This window comes from Phasianus colchicus, chromosome 9 (genome assembly GCF_987193195.1).
Source record: "Phasianus colchicus chromosome 9, bPhaCol1.hap1.1, whole genome shotgun sequence".
Taxonomy (NCBI): domain Eukaryota; kingdom Metazoa; phylum Chordata; class Aves; order Galliformes; family Phasianidae; genus Phasianus; species Phasianus colchicus.
The window spans coordinates 26,379,057-26,395,316 of record NC_143444.1 but is presented as its reverse complement, the minus strand read 5'-3'; the positions used below and the strand labels follow the sequence as shown (position 1 = coordinate 26,395,316).

The 16,260-nt window shown below is 41.2% G+C and overlaps 1 protein-coding gene across 2 annotated transcripts in view; it reads left to right on the top strand.

The window, feature by feature from the left end:
• FAF1 (Fas associated factor 1) overlaps nucleotides 1-10,515 on the top strand; it is a 144,600-nt gene extending 134,085 nt beyond the window's left edge. Inside the window, exon 20 of one of the 2 annotated variants that reach the window (XM_090146655.1) lies at nucleotides 4,563-10,515. In XM_090146655.1, coding sequence (XP_090002781.1) covers nucleotides 4,563-4,646 — 84 coding nt within the window. In that variant the 3' untranslated portion in view covers nucleotides 4,647-10,515. The remainder of the gene's footprint in view (nucleotides 1-4,562) is intronic. The other variant, XM_031602222.2, reaches the window with a different exon arrangement.
• The last annotated feature ends 5,745 nt before the right edge of the window (nucleotides 10,516-16,260 follow it).

Sequence of the window (16,260 nt, the reverse complement as noted above, 5' to 3'; positions counted from 1 at the left end):
TTTTTTTTTCTTAATTTACTTCTTAAAAGACAAGTAATGCAATTAAGGTTTCTGCACTGATTATAATCTATGCAGCAAATTCTCTTCTTATAACAGTTATGATAAGTTGCTGACAGTTTATACTAGATAGAGGGTATCTCTGGCAGCTGTACAGCTTTTCTAAGACTGGAAAGCTTGCTCAAAGTACAGGCTATAGCATCAATTTCTGTCTTATCTGTATCTGTTACTTTGCTCAGTAAATATATTTATTAAATATGCTGAATCTAAAATAATGTTTTGAGAAAATCACTTGAGTGAAATGAGATGGAGTGTGATGTATTGGCGTTAAGGCTTTGAAGTTAGAATGAGACTAGAAGTCTTTTACTATGACTTATTTTTTCCTTATTTGAGATGGCTTTCTTCAATTCAGATGTAAATTATCTCAAAGTTTATTCAACTAAACCAGATCTAATTGCATGTATTTATGTGAAGTAGTTTGTTGCACAAGTTGGACGTATTGTCTGTATAACCCATGGATATTTCAGTATGTGGAAAGAATTCACTGTATTTGTTTGTGTGTCATTCAGAAAATATAGATTTTTTTAAACAGACCTGGTACTTTACCAGGTGTGCCTTTAAGTAATTTCTATTGCATTTATACTTTAGGAGGATTAGGAAACAGAGTAAAAGAACTCTTTGTCCATTAGATTCATTAAATGTATTCATGCGTGTGTAAATGGTATAGAGGCTGTGCTACTCGGGAATCAGATCCTTGTCCTAGGGTGGAGAGAAAGGTGAAGGGTGTGATATTTACTGCTTGGGTAAGTGTCATAATAATTGTGTATTTGATTCCTTATTTTTAAATGACCTTCCTGGCATTAAGCCAGTTTTTTGGTCTTTATCTTTTCCCTGCAGAGTTGGGAAGGGTAAGGAACCACACCTTTGAAATTGTAAAAGTACAGCTGTGCAGGATGTGAGCTTGTGATAGAATGGATAGATGAGCAAAGGGGAAGACAGAAATCATACCAAAGCGATACGAGAAGGAACAAAACGTTGTTTATACTAGTAATATTTTTTACCATTGAGTCTTTAAAAAAAAAAATTGTTAAAAATGGCACAAACAAGGTATTTGTTCAAAATAAAGCCTAAGTAGTTACTACATTCTTTGAGAGAAACACGGGAATTAGCACAGCTATCCTTTGGTGGTTTTGCATAGTCGTATATCAGTCAAACTTCAAAGTGCTGCAGAAGTACTTCAAACCAACTACTTTGTGCTTAGTTGAAATAATTACCACAGAATTCATTTAAACAAGTCCCTGTTGCAATAACGCATTTCCTGTGCACCGATCCAGCACAAGTTATATGGTGAAGCTCTTGGAATTAAAACCTTGGATTAAACCTTAGCTCTAGTGCACCAAAGCATAAGGCCCTGTAAAACTGTATCCATGGATGGAAGAAAAATGCTGTTTTACCAACTGAAATGTACTTTGAAATGCTTCATAGCTTGATTGCAAGATTCAGCACTGACAGAAATAAGGTCCTGTTACCGCCCTTGCTAGGAAACCTTCCCCTGAAGAGTGTCAGCGTTTGTGCAGAAAGTCATTTGGCTAAAAATAAAGACTCCTAACATACTGTTTGCTTTGGCTTTGAGTCAGTGGTAAATGCATATACATGTTATTCTACAGAATCCTGTGTGCTTGAGTATTTAGCCATTTTGCTGTCACTTAATGTACTCTCAGCATCTCAACATCGTGCCTTTCCTTCGCCACCCTCCTCTATGCAAATTTGGAACCCCATTTCTGGGGCTTTTATTTTACTTTACATTATAATATAATGCTAAGAATTCACCTTAATAAAACCATAAAATATGTGTTTTAAATACGTTTGCCTCACTAATTGGTCTCACCATGGGAGTTGTGTGCAGACTCTAAAAATGCATGTAGGTGATTGTTAGTAAGACAAACATTGTGGGGCTTTAAAATACAGAGAAACATTAAGCTTTTGGTATTTCATTAACAAGTGCTGAGTGCTTAACTCAATTTATTTTGTAACCATAATCAAGAAGGCATATAGTTGAGCATTATGGGTACCTATGTTATGAATGAGTTCAATAGGAGCAAATGAGATTAAATATATGAATACATGCTTAAATTATTTCCTGCATAATTGCCAATAATATGCAATAAATCTTTAAGTAACACAAGTATGGAGTTTATAGACAGTATAACTTAGATCTGTGCAGAGCTCTTTAGAGCAGAACACAGTGCAGTGACGTGAGAGCAAAGTCTCAGCACTGAAATGGACTCCAGAATGTGTCCTAATGCTGATGAAGCAAAATACACAAATTTAAATATGAAAATATTTTAATTCTTTGCATTGTGAAATAACCCACATAAATTTACTTAATTTATTAATATGCTGCATTGGACACATCTTTGTGGGTCACAGCTCTTCTTTATTATACATAATTCTTTGGTTTCTAAGTCTATTCAAAAATACTTTCAAAGCATCTTAGGTCTTATATTTCATATGTTTACAAGAGAAACCATTTATTTTGGTAGGAGGTGGATTCACTAATAAGGCTGCTATTCTTTGTAGTGAACATCATGTTTACAAACCACAAATAACAAAGTAGAAGCTGCAGAAGGGTTATGGTTTGATAATTAAGTACAATGGCGACCTATATGAACAGAAAATGCCAAGGAGCTAAAACAAAGCAACAACAGCTTTGTTTGTTGACAGATGCATGAGCCATATTGTTAGTTAATTGGGTAATGGTGTAAACATTTGCAAACTCTGCTGTCCCTCAGTGAATTAAGCAGCACGCTGAAATTATGGTGAAAATCTGCACAGTCCTTTTGCTGCAGGTACTCCACAATGCTTAAGGTCTTTGAGGAAAGAGCATTACGCGTTGTTAACATTTGAAGTACTTGAAGTTTGCAAAGCTTAGGGTTTAGATTAGGATATGAACCTTGAATTAGGATACAAATGATAATAATTAAAAAAAAGAAATAAAAATACTAATAGCGAATAATTACTTTCCATATGCTTGCGATCTGGAATATTGTTTTCATTGCCTACATTTGCTTTTCATTGTTTTTTTCATCAAATGTAGGGAAGATTTGTTTTTGTTCTCTCCTGCTTTTTCCTGCAGAAAGAGATTGCGGGGTTTTAAAGCAGAGAGATCTAATTAGATAATGGCTTTAAATGAAAAGGAGAATTGCTTCTATCAGGTGCACAATACATTATGTGCAGTGAATTGCAGAGACTCATGTTTGCCTCCCTTTCTGTGCTGGAGCGCAGTGGACTGTAGTAGAATACTAAAGCATCAAAAAATGCAACAAGATACTTAATTAGCATACTTCTGTAATCACAAACTTAAATGCACTACTTTGGCTGTTTTTTACATAACAGATTTGCTTTCTAAGATATTAACCTTTCAATAATTTAAGCGGCACCTCTGCAGGAATGCATAATTGGACTGTAGATAATAGGAATCTAAAATTGACTCTGGTGTTTTTACAAATTATTTTTCTCTTCAGCCACTTAGCAATAGCTCACCACACTACTGGAAGTGTAAGAAAATATGTCCCTGCTTTGGAAAACTAATTAATGAGATGCATCTGATATATATATATCAGATATATATATATATATGCATCTGTCTCATATATATATATATATGTTTTAAATTCTGTTGCAGTCAGAAAGGTGAAACTATGTAGATTTTAATGGACTTAGGAAGTGATAGGCTCTTCATTATTTAAACAAGTATAGTTATCCAGTGAAACAAGTGAGATGCAAATATATTTTAAAATTGTCAGTTTTAGTTGGGAGGGGAAGAGAAAAGGCACAGTACTGTTTCTGTTACTTGGTAACAGGAGTGGTAAATTATGCATTTAAGAAAAATATTACATTTATAATTTCTTATATTAACTCATAATATGTTGTTTGATCGAGGCTGATTTTTTTTTTTTTCCCAAAGAATAATTTTAGAAAGCAGTGGCCTGAAATGGTATAAACAAACTTAACTTCAGGAAAAATGTCTATGAGTGTGGGTTTGCATTTACACCCATAGCATAAAACTATGATCTCTCACTGGAATTCTGCTGTGTTCCCACCTGCACTGTATGCATACCTTTACAAATGTGACAAGAAGTCAAGACTCCAGTAAACAATCCTATAACATGAATGCATGCATGTAACTGCGTAAATGTGAATGATATGTAGACATATTCCACTCACACATATATATGCATGATATATGTACACTGTAGTAGTTGGGCAGAGATGCAGATCTGCCAGACGGTGAGCTGATGCAGCATCTCGCTCCCAGTGAAAGGAGGAAGGTCCTGCTCTCTCCCTTCTGCTTACTGCGGAGCACTTTTACTGCTTGCCTTGCACTGGACTTGGTGTTCAGTGGATTTGTGTGTCAGTTCTACTCATTTCTCCACCATTCTGGGAATTAGTGCTGACAACTTCCACTATGACTGAAGATTTCTTACAGTAAAAAATCTCAACTGTAAAAATAAGCAGTTCAAAATAGTTTACTTACATGTATCTTTTTGTTCTCGTCTTTGCAGGTGACCCAGCTGGATCCAAATAAATCATTACTGGAGGTAAAACTGTATCCTCAAGAAACCCTTTTCTTAGAGGCAAAAGAATAGATCAGACAAGATTGTAGGACTAATCATCTTTCAACAAGCCAGAGGCACAGCATTAAGAGGAACACTTCATCAGCGCCATCTCGTACTATCATCCAGCTCAACTTAATGACACAACTTTGCCTCTTGAAAGAATCCTGAAAATTTGAAATAACATAGCTACTTAAAGTTCCACATACATGAGTATATGTTCCAACCTCGTTTAAATGAGCAGAGGATAAAATTCTGCTTTGAACACTGAACATTATGACTATGTTGCTCACTTATCATCCAGCTTTTGTTATAATTAATGCACTGTTAAAATGTGAGTGATTGTTAAGTAGAATTTTTACTCCTCAAATGCCCCTTTTTCACCAAGAAATCTTGGACATTTCTGCCTGTACTTTTGACACTAGAATGCTGTATATTTGATATCTCGCTGAGCCAGTGCTCTCATATATATGCATTTTATCTCTGTGTTTGAATTTCTACTTTATCACCTAATTTAAAAAGGCAGAAAAAAAAAAATAACAGGACATTCTCAGCCATGGAAATTTAACAGTATTATGGTAGAAAGCATATAATTTTTGTTAGTACTTTCTGACTTCTTTGATAAGATGTAAGGTTTTGTTTGAAGAATATAGTTTGACATATATGCAAGGTATTTATTTACTGGTTCTGCTTTGGGTCTCAGTTCTGATTCATTTAGGAAGTATTTTCCATTACATTGCAGTGTGTGAAACTGCTTATTGCATGATGTGAATATTTAAATAACATTAGAAATGGCCAGGACCAGAAAGCTGGTATCTTGCCAACACTTCAGGAATCAGCTGATATTGAATATCAGCTGTTAAAAACCTTTCAAATACCAGATACAAAAGTTCTTTATTTCCCATCAAGAAAGAAATGGCAGTTCCCATTTTGGCGGTTTTCCTTCATTCTGGCACTTGTTTGTATCCTATTACTCTGCTGTTCTAAAGCACCTTGTTTGTTTCATCAAACAATGAGTATCTCAAGACGGTGTAATAAGAAATCTGCCTTACTATTGCACATCTTGGACATCTTAACGATAGATTACTGATCCCATCTCAAATTAAAGAAATCCTAGTTCTGTTGTCTGAAACGTATGCACCAGCTACCTGCTGTCTGATGAGGAGAAATCTGGTACTTCAAATATCTCAACCACGGAACAAACATACTGAATCTAAGATCAGAAAGTACACTTAATGCCAAATGTGCATCAAAACAGGTTGGTTTGGGGGGGGTTTGTTTGTTTTTGTTTTGTTTTTAAATCTGGACATCCAGGATAGTGCACCATAGCACTGCAGAATTGTCATCTACTAATCAAACTTGTTTGGTAGTGCCTGGCACATTGTTTTCCACATGTTTCTATGTGCTTATTGTAGCAGGAGTTCTGTTTTGGAAATTTCATACTAAGCAACAACCAACTGCATACGTCTTCTAGTCTTTAGTCTTTTCTTTGGAAGAATGGTGATATAAAATTATATGTATGCCTATTATTAGGGTGTTAGTGAAGCTGATATATTGTTACCTTTACCAAAAATATAAATTTTGGAGCAGGGGAAAGCCTTATTCTACCTTTTGTAATTCTGTAATTAGTGAGTGCTACATCAGACACTTTTAGAAATGAATTATCTGTGACAAACAAAAGGTTTGGAAGTGTAAGCAAATCTTAACCATTTGCAGTTCACAAATAAAAGAATTCATAGCCAATAGAAAGATAAATGTATGTGTAATGGAAGCCTGAATGCAGATGCTTCATACTGAACTTCTGTTTTCTTGGTAAAAGATCCACTGTTTATGAAATAAGACATTAGCATAGGTTGCAAATTGAGGCGATGCTGTTTCTACAAACAATCACAGTAACACATACAGGAGGATTTTAAAGCGATGCATATCTTTTTTTCTTTTTTCTTCTTTTTGAGCTGCTATTGAGGAAAGGAGTTGCTGAAATATTGCTGCAGAAGAAAAGCAACCTTTCAGCTAACTTGTTTCTGTTAACCTGTTCTGTTTAACTTTTGTTTGATCTCATCGGGCTGTTTTCTCTCGTTCAACTTTATTTCTGTATTTTGACTTTATATTCTTTACTTTGATACTAGTTTTGTAAAGTTATCCAATGTGACTTGAATATTTGTTGAACATGTTGAAGTCAGTGCTCCCAGGTTTTGTTAGGCCTTTTTTGTTCTAGGACAAGTTTTAGGGCTTTTTTCCCCTACTTTGTTCACATTGAAAAATACACTGTTGTTATCAAAACATTGTGGTGAGAATTAACTGGAAGTGTTGAAAGTGGTGGTGTTACTGCCCTCTGGTACATAGATCAGGAGCAGTATAGAAGGTGCATTCTGCCAAAACAAGTGTATCACTCAATTTAAATAAAGCATTTATGATTTTGGTCCTTAAATACTGATTTCAAAAAGCAGACATCTAGTCATCTTTCTAAATTACATCCTCAATGCAAGTCATTTTCTGTGTAGAAACGTTAATATTCTCTGCCATCATTTTCTGCTCTCTTAAACCATGGTATTCACTTCATGTGCTCTGCTGACATGGTTAATGCTCTCGTCGTTCTACAGACTAATTTTCTAATTCAGTATTAACCTAAAACTGTAACACTTTTATTGCAGAAGTTATCCCTGATTCTACATTTTTTATCTCCAGGTTCCTCACATTAGTGGATTATCATTAATGTGATTAATGCATTAGTCTTAAGTCTTAAGGAATTACTGTTAATGAATGGAATCCTGTATGATGTGTTGGCTTTCGGTATTGGCCTTCAGCGCATGATGGTGAAGTTGGGGCTGTCTTTGGCTTTTGAAGAAACTTCCTGCCTGTAGACATTGCTGTTCTAAATCTCCATTAGAAAATGTGCAGAGCACAGGTGTTTGTTGTGTATTCTCTGCATAAGCACTCTTCAATTTAGTGAGAGTGCCAAGGGAGTTTCTAATGGAGCTACGTTGGGGGTTTGTTTATTCTTTTTAATGTAGCAGAAAAGGACTTTGGCTTTCATAAACTGTACGTACTCGGTGACATTAGAAATCTAAAATAAATTTTCAATTACAGTACTATTTCTACTAAAAAGCTATATGATTTCACTCTTCCATGTGTGGAGAAAAACGAAATCATTGTGACCCAGATTCACAGAAGGACTGAAGCATTTCCTTATGGAGCCTTGTGGTCAGACTCCTTAAATGATTCAGAGGAAGACTCAGGTTCCCTAGAATGAGATCCACAGCAAAAAATAAATAGGTCTCCAAAGAAATCAAACCAAAAACCCTACAGAATACATGTGAAGAATCGTTGCCAGGCAGAACCAGAAAATGGTTACATGGGCTGACAGAAATGCTAAAGGAGATGTCTGATGGACACTGTTACTCAGCAGAGCTGAGGGTTCCTGCTCTGTGCCAGCCCAGGGTGCCTCGTGCCACTGGGGGTCCACAGCTCAGAGGCCTTCTATCAAGATAAGCATCGAGTCCTTTATTCCAACATCTGGCAGCACAAGGTATGTCTTTATTTCAGTAGTGGTGGTCTTTCCATCAGTCCCCCCTGAAGTTTTTAACTGAATAGTACTTGACACTGAAGTTTTCCCAAATTGTGGCCAGCATGGGCCTGGGTAGAAACAAGCCTGAATCTTCAGTGTTTCAGAAGACTGCTGTAAGACCACTATAGCACAAGCTACTTCTAATGTGTGTACTCACTTCCTGCTGTCAAGGCTGTTTGACTACTGAACAGTGTAATTATTTAAGCTTGTTTAGAGGGAACATGCAAACAAGAGTACGATTTTTCAGGTGAGTGGCTGAGGTGCTTGCCTGGGATGGGCTCTGCAGTCCTTTTCCAGAGACTGTTCATTGCAGTCCACTGCTTGGTGTGTGCATAGCAGTACCAACAGAAAGCAGAAGATGAAGCAGAGAGTGAAGATGAGAGGAGCACAGGAATGTTGCTGCTCCTGATTGCACTACTCATTTATGTTGGATTACACGGATTGTGGGCATGAGTAAAAGCTCATGGATACCCTTGCAGAATTGGGGTTTGGTTCAACACTGTTCATAATTTTGAAGACCTCTGTTATACCTTTGTAGTTCTCTCGCCTCTAAATTTGAGGAGGTCTGGATTAATGGGTCTGCTTCATGTACAAGGTCAGGCTGGGTGGGGCTCTGAGCAACCTGATCAGGCAGTAGATGTCCCTTTTCATTGCAGGGGAGTTGGACTAGGTGACCTTTAAAGTCCCTTCCAACTCAAATGATTCTGTGATTCCCTATTTGTATGTTTTTGCCTTCCCCATAGCCTTTCATTTCTAATATATCCTATGCTGAGTGAGTAAATTTCATGCCATCTTCCAGGAAAGACAGGCGTTGTATCAGGAGCTTACGTGCTGTCCTGGTGACACTGGTGACATCTTTTTATTCTCAATTCCTTCTCCAATAATTCTTTTTTCTATTAGTCCATGATTACTACTACACTTTCTCACATAAATATCCACAAAAAGCCTACAATGTCTGTCTTAGATGGTGAACCTGTTTTGAGAGAGACACCCATCGATAGAGTCAAGGTTATTCAGACTTTCCCAAATACACGAGCTTTACTCAAGCACGTTACATGATTGCTGCACATCAAAATACTTTTAGAATGCCTTGTCATTACCTTAAATTTAGCATTCACTTTTGAATTTCAAGCAAATAAAGCAAATAGTATACAGATTTTGCTAGCTGAAGTTTTGTGAAAGTAGGCAGCCCAAATGTTGAGAAATAGGAAGCGAGATACAGTGTGTCTCCAGTGAGGGCAAGGCTTGCTGTATCTGACTCTAACCAGTCATCACAGACCTGGGAGAGCAGCCCGAGTCCCTCCCTGCAGAAAAAGTGTTGATGGGATTTGATGTTTCATTAGATACTAGAGAATTTGTACCTTAGGGCTTTTCTCTGTGGATTCTTTTTATGTGTAATAAGGACTGAAGTCATGCTGCAGCCTTAATACAATTCAGTTAAAATGTTACTCAACAGCTAGTTATAAAAGTAGGCTTCATTAGTTTTTGTACTAAAAAGAAAACTATTGGTTAGCAAAATCAGTGTTTTGTACTTAATAGCAACGAATTTTGTGTTGTTTTTCCAACTCCGTGCTGTGACAGCCTTCCACAGTTCAGTGCTATTCATTTTTGGTCCAGTCATTTTGAGTGAGTCTGTATCATTCATCAATACCCTCACCTCACTGCCAATAGCGTTTCCCAGATACTGTACGAGCACCTTAAATAACACAGGTCCCCACAGAGATCCTTGGGGACGCTGCTGGTAACCCTTCCTGCTGTTAAATCTTGCTTACTGCTTCCAGCTATCACTCTCTTATTTCTCTCAAGAAAAAATGTTTCCATTGTAATAAATGTTACTGCAGACAACTAGCTTAGCTTTCCTGCAATTGCCCTACTTTCATTAAATGCTCCTTTTACACCCTGAAAATATGTGAGTCCAATTATCTTTCTGGCAGGCTTCCTATTTCTGATATTTTTAATTGTCTTTTACACCTTTGGCAGTAGTTCCTCAAGGTCTGTAGGTTGTTTAGTTTTTGCTTTGGTGTCTTCCAAAAGTTAATGGTCATGTTCTCTTCCTTCTCCTCACATGAGTCTGTCTTGCAGTTGCATCCTTCACTGTGCTGGCTTATGTGACTCAATCACTGGGCTTGGGGGTTGGGAAAGAGAAGGGGTGAGATTCTAGAGTCTTTTTAAAATTAAATATATACGTATTCTGGAGATCTAGGACAGTATCTTCAAATACTTATTCTTTTAACTGTGATGATTCAATTTCCCTTTAGTATCTTCCTCTCCATGTAGTTTTCTTTGGTTTAAAAATTAATTCTAGTTGTTTTTTGTTTTGTTTTGTTTTTTAAGTAAAATACTGAATTTGAATATATTTTCATTTACCATAAAAAAGTGTTTGATATCATTTTTATTGCTTCTGCACTTTATTTAAGCTGTTCTTGCAGTTTCCATTAGCATGACTTGGTAGCATTCATAACTACATCCTATTCCTGATCTTGCCCTCCCAAAATGTACTGAGATTGAAAACTTGTTTGAAACTTCAAGTTCTGTTTAAGCCATTTTAAATGTTTCACTATTATTCTAATGTGCTCATAGAAACATTTCTCATTTAGTCAGATCCAATTGCCCTTTTCATATGCCCTGATTAATTCATACTTTTGTTTGTGTAAGGAAAAGGAAGCATTTCCTAGAAGCAGTGGTAACAGAGAAAAGATTTTTGGACCACGGTCATAAACTGACATCTACAGAGGAACTGAAATGATTTGGGGATCTATTTCCAAACACCCAGGGATCTTTTCAGCTTGTGTTTAGGTGTTACTTTGGCTTTTTTGTTTTGTTTTTACTGTAAGAATAATCAGAGAGTTGCAGAGAGCTCTTAGTTACTGAAAAATACATCTACATCTTTGTGATTTAGACAAAGGAGAATAGCAAGGCGTTGTGTGGCTGTTGCTGAATCGTGCAATGCAGCAGGAAAATGAAATGAACTGACACTTAGGAGATTGCAATTCCTTGTAAAATTTGTTCAATCCATTTTAACTTTCAGTTTACTGTTGTTCACTGATCACATGTAAGAATGTTTTATGCACATGAATTGAAAGCATCGAAGTATTCTCAACTGGAAAGTCTTAGTGGACGCAAAACTTCCCTTTCTTGGTATGAGCAATTTCAAGGCAAATGTGCTGTTTACTCCTCAGACAAAATACATGGCAGATACAGAATTCCTTCATTGCTACCAGTATTTTAGATGTTTTCAAAGGAATTTTTTTTCCTTCAGATAAAGTTTATTATCACATTTGCCTCCCTTTCATGAGGTAATCACTGTCAGGAGATAGATTTCATATCAATCAAAAAGGACTGTACTCAGAAGAGGATACATTCTAACCTCTTAAACCTCTTCTCTTCAGAACTCCCAATTTTGCTTAAGAAACACCTTCCTGTTTTTATTAGTGTTTATTCAGCTCTCATCGCTGTTTGCTTCTGGAATCAAACTGATTTCCTTCTGTATGATTACCATAGCTAAATCCAATATTGCTATTTTTTTTTTTAGTTGAAACAAAAGTGCTACTAAATAACAGCAATAATTGTTGAGCAAAGAAGAAGTGAAGTTACCACTATTTAATTCCAGTCTAGTGGCCATTTGGTGCCTGACTCATTGAGGTCAAATTTATCAAATACTGCAACGATGTAGTAAAATAATTTCCCATCAGCAGAGCTCTCTCCTTAGGAGACCAATTAGACGAACTTTGCCGCATCTACGCACTCCTGGGTTTGTGAAAGGGGCTGGGCACAGCAGGACAAGAATCAAGCTCACAAATGAAGAGCAGTCAACACAGAGTAATACGGAAGGAAATTGTACTGTCAAAATGCTACTGAAGAGTAAAGCATTGTTACAGAAATATTGTTGTTTGATCTTTCCCTTTAGAATTCCAGTTTCTGTTGGGTTTCTTCTTTGAAGAGATGATTAAAAACTTTATACAAATGAAGGTTATTTTTTTTTAATTGCTGGCTCGTGAGAATTTTAGAGCAAGCAGGAAGTGGAACTGATTGCCTCAAAGAGTAATTTGGACTTTTCTTTTAAAATCTTTCTGTTATCACAATCACGGCTATTTTTAATTGCAACCAGTGCACTTATTTCAAATGGGTGAGGGAAAATAACAACACAAAAGATTGTCAGGGTATGTAAATATCACCAAGGAAAAGACCTAACAAAGGTGGTAGGATTCCTATTAATTTAAGAGAATAAGACCGAAGGTTTCGTGCACTCTGTACAACGTGGTGTTTGTATACATCATTGCTTAAGCACTGCAGGAAAAAAATGTTCTCAACTGACGGGGAAATAAATGATTTTTTTTTTTTTGAGAATATGTTGTTCTTAATAACGAAGAAGAGGCGCTGTTCTTATATAATGGCATTATCCAAACCTGTAATTCACATTTCAACGTGGATCTACTTCTCAGCGTCAGCCTTAGGCTCGTAGCGCGTGATGTGGGGATGGAAGGCTGTGCTGCAGCACTGCTCACCAGGAAGGGGAGCAAAGCCCAAGCGCAGCCCGGCTCTCACTGGGGATTTCTTTGCACTTTGTGCTGGCTGCGGTCGGGGCAGACCTCGCAGGGTGAGCTGTGCCTTTCTTCACCCGGAAGGGGAAAAAAAAAAAAAAAAAGGAAAACAAAACTTTTCCAAGTTTGCCTGCTGTGGTTTGGTTTGATTTTACTTTCTGCGGTGATGATGTCGTTCAGCGCCTCCTGAATTCAGCCCTTTTGAGTAACTCGCTCCTCGCAGGCGCCTCTCGCGCGTTACTACCGGGATCGGCCTTCCCGCCTCCTGCCGGCGCGAGGGGCGCCAACGGTTCCGCCCTCAGAGCCCTCACGGAGCGCCGGGCGGGAAAACCGCTCCTCGGGCGGGGAGCGGCGGACGGGGGGCCGTCGGCACGTGGCGGGATGAGGGAAAGCCGCGGGCAAACCGCGGCCTCGCGCCTCGGGCTGCCTCGTGAGGAGGCGGGGAGGGAAGCCGCTCCCTCGCGGGACGGCTCGTATCCATCCTCCGCGTTCCGGCGGCATTGCGGGGCTGCCGGGGCAACGGGCGCGGCGGGGCGGGGAGGGGAGGGAGGGAGGATCCTCCGGCAAATCCGAGGGGAACCGCCGGCACGGTGAATAAAAACGGAAGGCTAAACGCGCCGCTCGGGGAGCGGAACGGCCGGGCCGGGCAGCAGCCAGCAGCCAGCAGCCAGCGCGGCCCTTCGCTACGCCCTGCCTCGCCCCTTCGCTCCCCGCAACCCTTCGCGGCTCGACACGCTCGGAATCAGAGCGTTGTGACATTTCGGTGGCGGCTCATTGTGCGGAGCACTTAAAGTTTAAAAAACAAGCCCCATAGAAGCGGAGGGGCTTAAAGCAGCCCCCTTTGTGGGGCGAGACATAGAGTTTTGATTCGGGACAATGGTGTTTCTCAAATTTCTTCCAAAAACCTGCACCCCATCTGTGATCTCAATGAAATCGCTTTTCTCTCTGCCTTCAATTCATTTGGCAAAGGCGAAGCAGATGCGTGGGACGGGCTCTGAATTTTAATCATTCCGTTTTACCTGAAACAAAACGGCCGGTCCTTTTTACCATGTGTTTGAAGTAAGGGGACGGGCAGGGGGAATATAAAATATCATTAAAAAGCCCTCGGATCGTTAGAGAGCTGACAAGAGCCTCGTTAATGAAGCTCGCGGAGTGCCCCGTGGCGAAGTGCCGGAGCGGAGCGCTCCCGGCTCAGCCCCGCGCCGCCGCTGCCCGCTACCTGCGCGCCGTGCCCGTGGGGCTGCGGCACCCGCGCGTGTCCCGGCGGAGCCCCGCAGAGCCCCGCGGGCTCCGGGCCGTGCAGGGAGCGCGGAGCCCCCCCGGCACAGCGCGTTTAGCCGGCGATAAGGTGCGAAGGGAGAATCGTCTGTCGCTTTAATCCGTGCCCGAGGGGCTGGGAAATAAAGAGAAGGGGGGGGGGGGGAAAGGAATGGACTCAAAGAGACGAAAATCCACGCAACCGCTGGGGGAATGCAGGGGCGCAGCTCTGTTCCCGTTCGCCCCGCCGGCTGGCACCGAGTCGGCGACAAACGCCCTGCCAGGGCCGGCGGGGAGACAGAAGGATCCCACCCCGCACAGCACCCCATTGCCGTTCCTTCCTCTCCCCCGGGAAGCCGCAGCCCCGAGGGACCCAACCCCGGGTTGTGGGTTTTTGCTCCGGCGCACGGGGTGGAGATGCTGGGGGGGTGAGAACAACTTCGCTGCGTGCGCCGTTCTCCTGTCCGTATGTGTGCGTGTGGATGGGCACAAGCGCCGAGAGAAAAGAAATTTTAGAGTAACAACTAAAGGCTTTCTTGTGCAGTTATTTTAAGGGCTTTGTTCAGTGCCTGAAGGGGGATGCGCCCATTTGTTCGAGAGGGGATTCATCACATGCCCCTTTCATGTGAACCAGAGGTTAACAACCTAATGAGCACTTGGTGAAGAGATGAAGCGTGTAAAGAGCCCGATTTTCCCAAATCCCGGCCTGCCGTCTCGGGGCTCCGCCGCTCCAACCTCCGCCGCCGGCTCGGCCCCGCAACCCCCGGCCTCGGAGTTCGGGCGGCAGCCAGCGGCCCCCGCGCAGTGCCCCGCCGGGAGCCGGGGTCGGCCCCGCCGCTACATATGTTGGGTCAGGTCTGCCCATTGTCAGCGCGTAAAAAGGTGTAAAAACTCCATCGGCTGTAGCTTTTTTAAAGGGAGGGCTTACCCTGGATTTGTTGCATAATGGATTGTTTAAAAAAAAAAAAAAAAAGGGAAAAAAAAAAGTAGAGAGTTGAATTAAAACTGTTCCCTAGTCACTTTTAATTAGACCACTCTATTTAATTAGCAAAGTTGAAACATGCAATTAAAATTAGCTCAGTTTAGCACATATTAAAGGAAATGGGGGACACGGCTCCGGCTCGTGTTAAAGCCAAGTGGAGGCGAAATGGCGCAGTTCGCGTGGAAGCGGCGGTGCTCGGACTGCCGAGCGGGGGCCGCTCGCGGTTCCGTAACAGCCGGCCTGGGCAACGGCACCCCGACCCCAATTGCGCCGTCGGGAGACGGAAGCGGCTCCCTCCGGGCTGCGAGCGCAGGGCGGGGTGTTGGTAAAGCCCGAAAGCCCCGTGCTGGGGTCAGCAGCCCAAGCGGGGCGACGCGGAGCCCCGATTTACCGCTTATTCCCTTCCACGAGTCTCCCTCCCTCGTCTCTTTTTCCTCCCCCACTGGGAGCGGGGAAATGGAGTTAATAATGTTTCGGATAGAGGAGAAGTCCGGGCCGACGGGACCCCCTCCGGCGCGCCCCGCCCGGGACCGGGACTCGGCGGGGCCGGGAGGAATGTGCGTCCTTCCTGCTGGGGGAGGGTAATTTCCATCCGTGTAATATTGGTTTGGGGATAATTACTTTTAATGTCAAAAAGATTTAGTTTAATATCATCTCTATTAGGCTGCTGGGCGGATAATTAAAAGTGAAGATGATAGCAGCAGGGAAACAGATGGCATTTGCTTACTTTGATTCAGTAGGTAAATAATGAAAAAGTCAATGGCAAACCCCCTAGAACAATTGAAACCTTCGAGAGCACCAACATTAGCGGGTACTTACAAACCGTCTTCCGCTAAGAACGAGATGAAAATACACGAATCGAGAACTATATTTCTCTGGGCTGCTTCCGGCCGTGCGTGTCTGCCTTCCCGGCCCGGCAGCCAATGGCCGCGCTCTTTTTAATTAAGATTTTACGGCTGTAATTGGGGGAAGATGCGGCGGCACCGCTGCGTGCGGCCCTTTCCAAGTTTTGCACGGAGCTGCGGTGCACAGGGAGGGTTTGTGGGGAAACCGAGCGGGAGCGAGGAGAGGGATAAACAGCGGGAAAACAAAAAAATATGTACTAAATTACCGAATGAGGAAAGGGAAAAAAAAAGAAGAAAAAAAAAAAAAAAGAAAGAAAGAAAGAAAAGAAAAGAATGAAAAAGCTCGTGTTGAGTTGTGTCCAAGTGTCAGGCTGTGCAGCGCTGTTCTGGAGGCTGCCAGAGCCCGGCACAGCGAATCACGAAGGGCACACGAGGCTCCGCAGCCGCTGCCGGG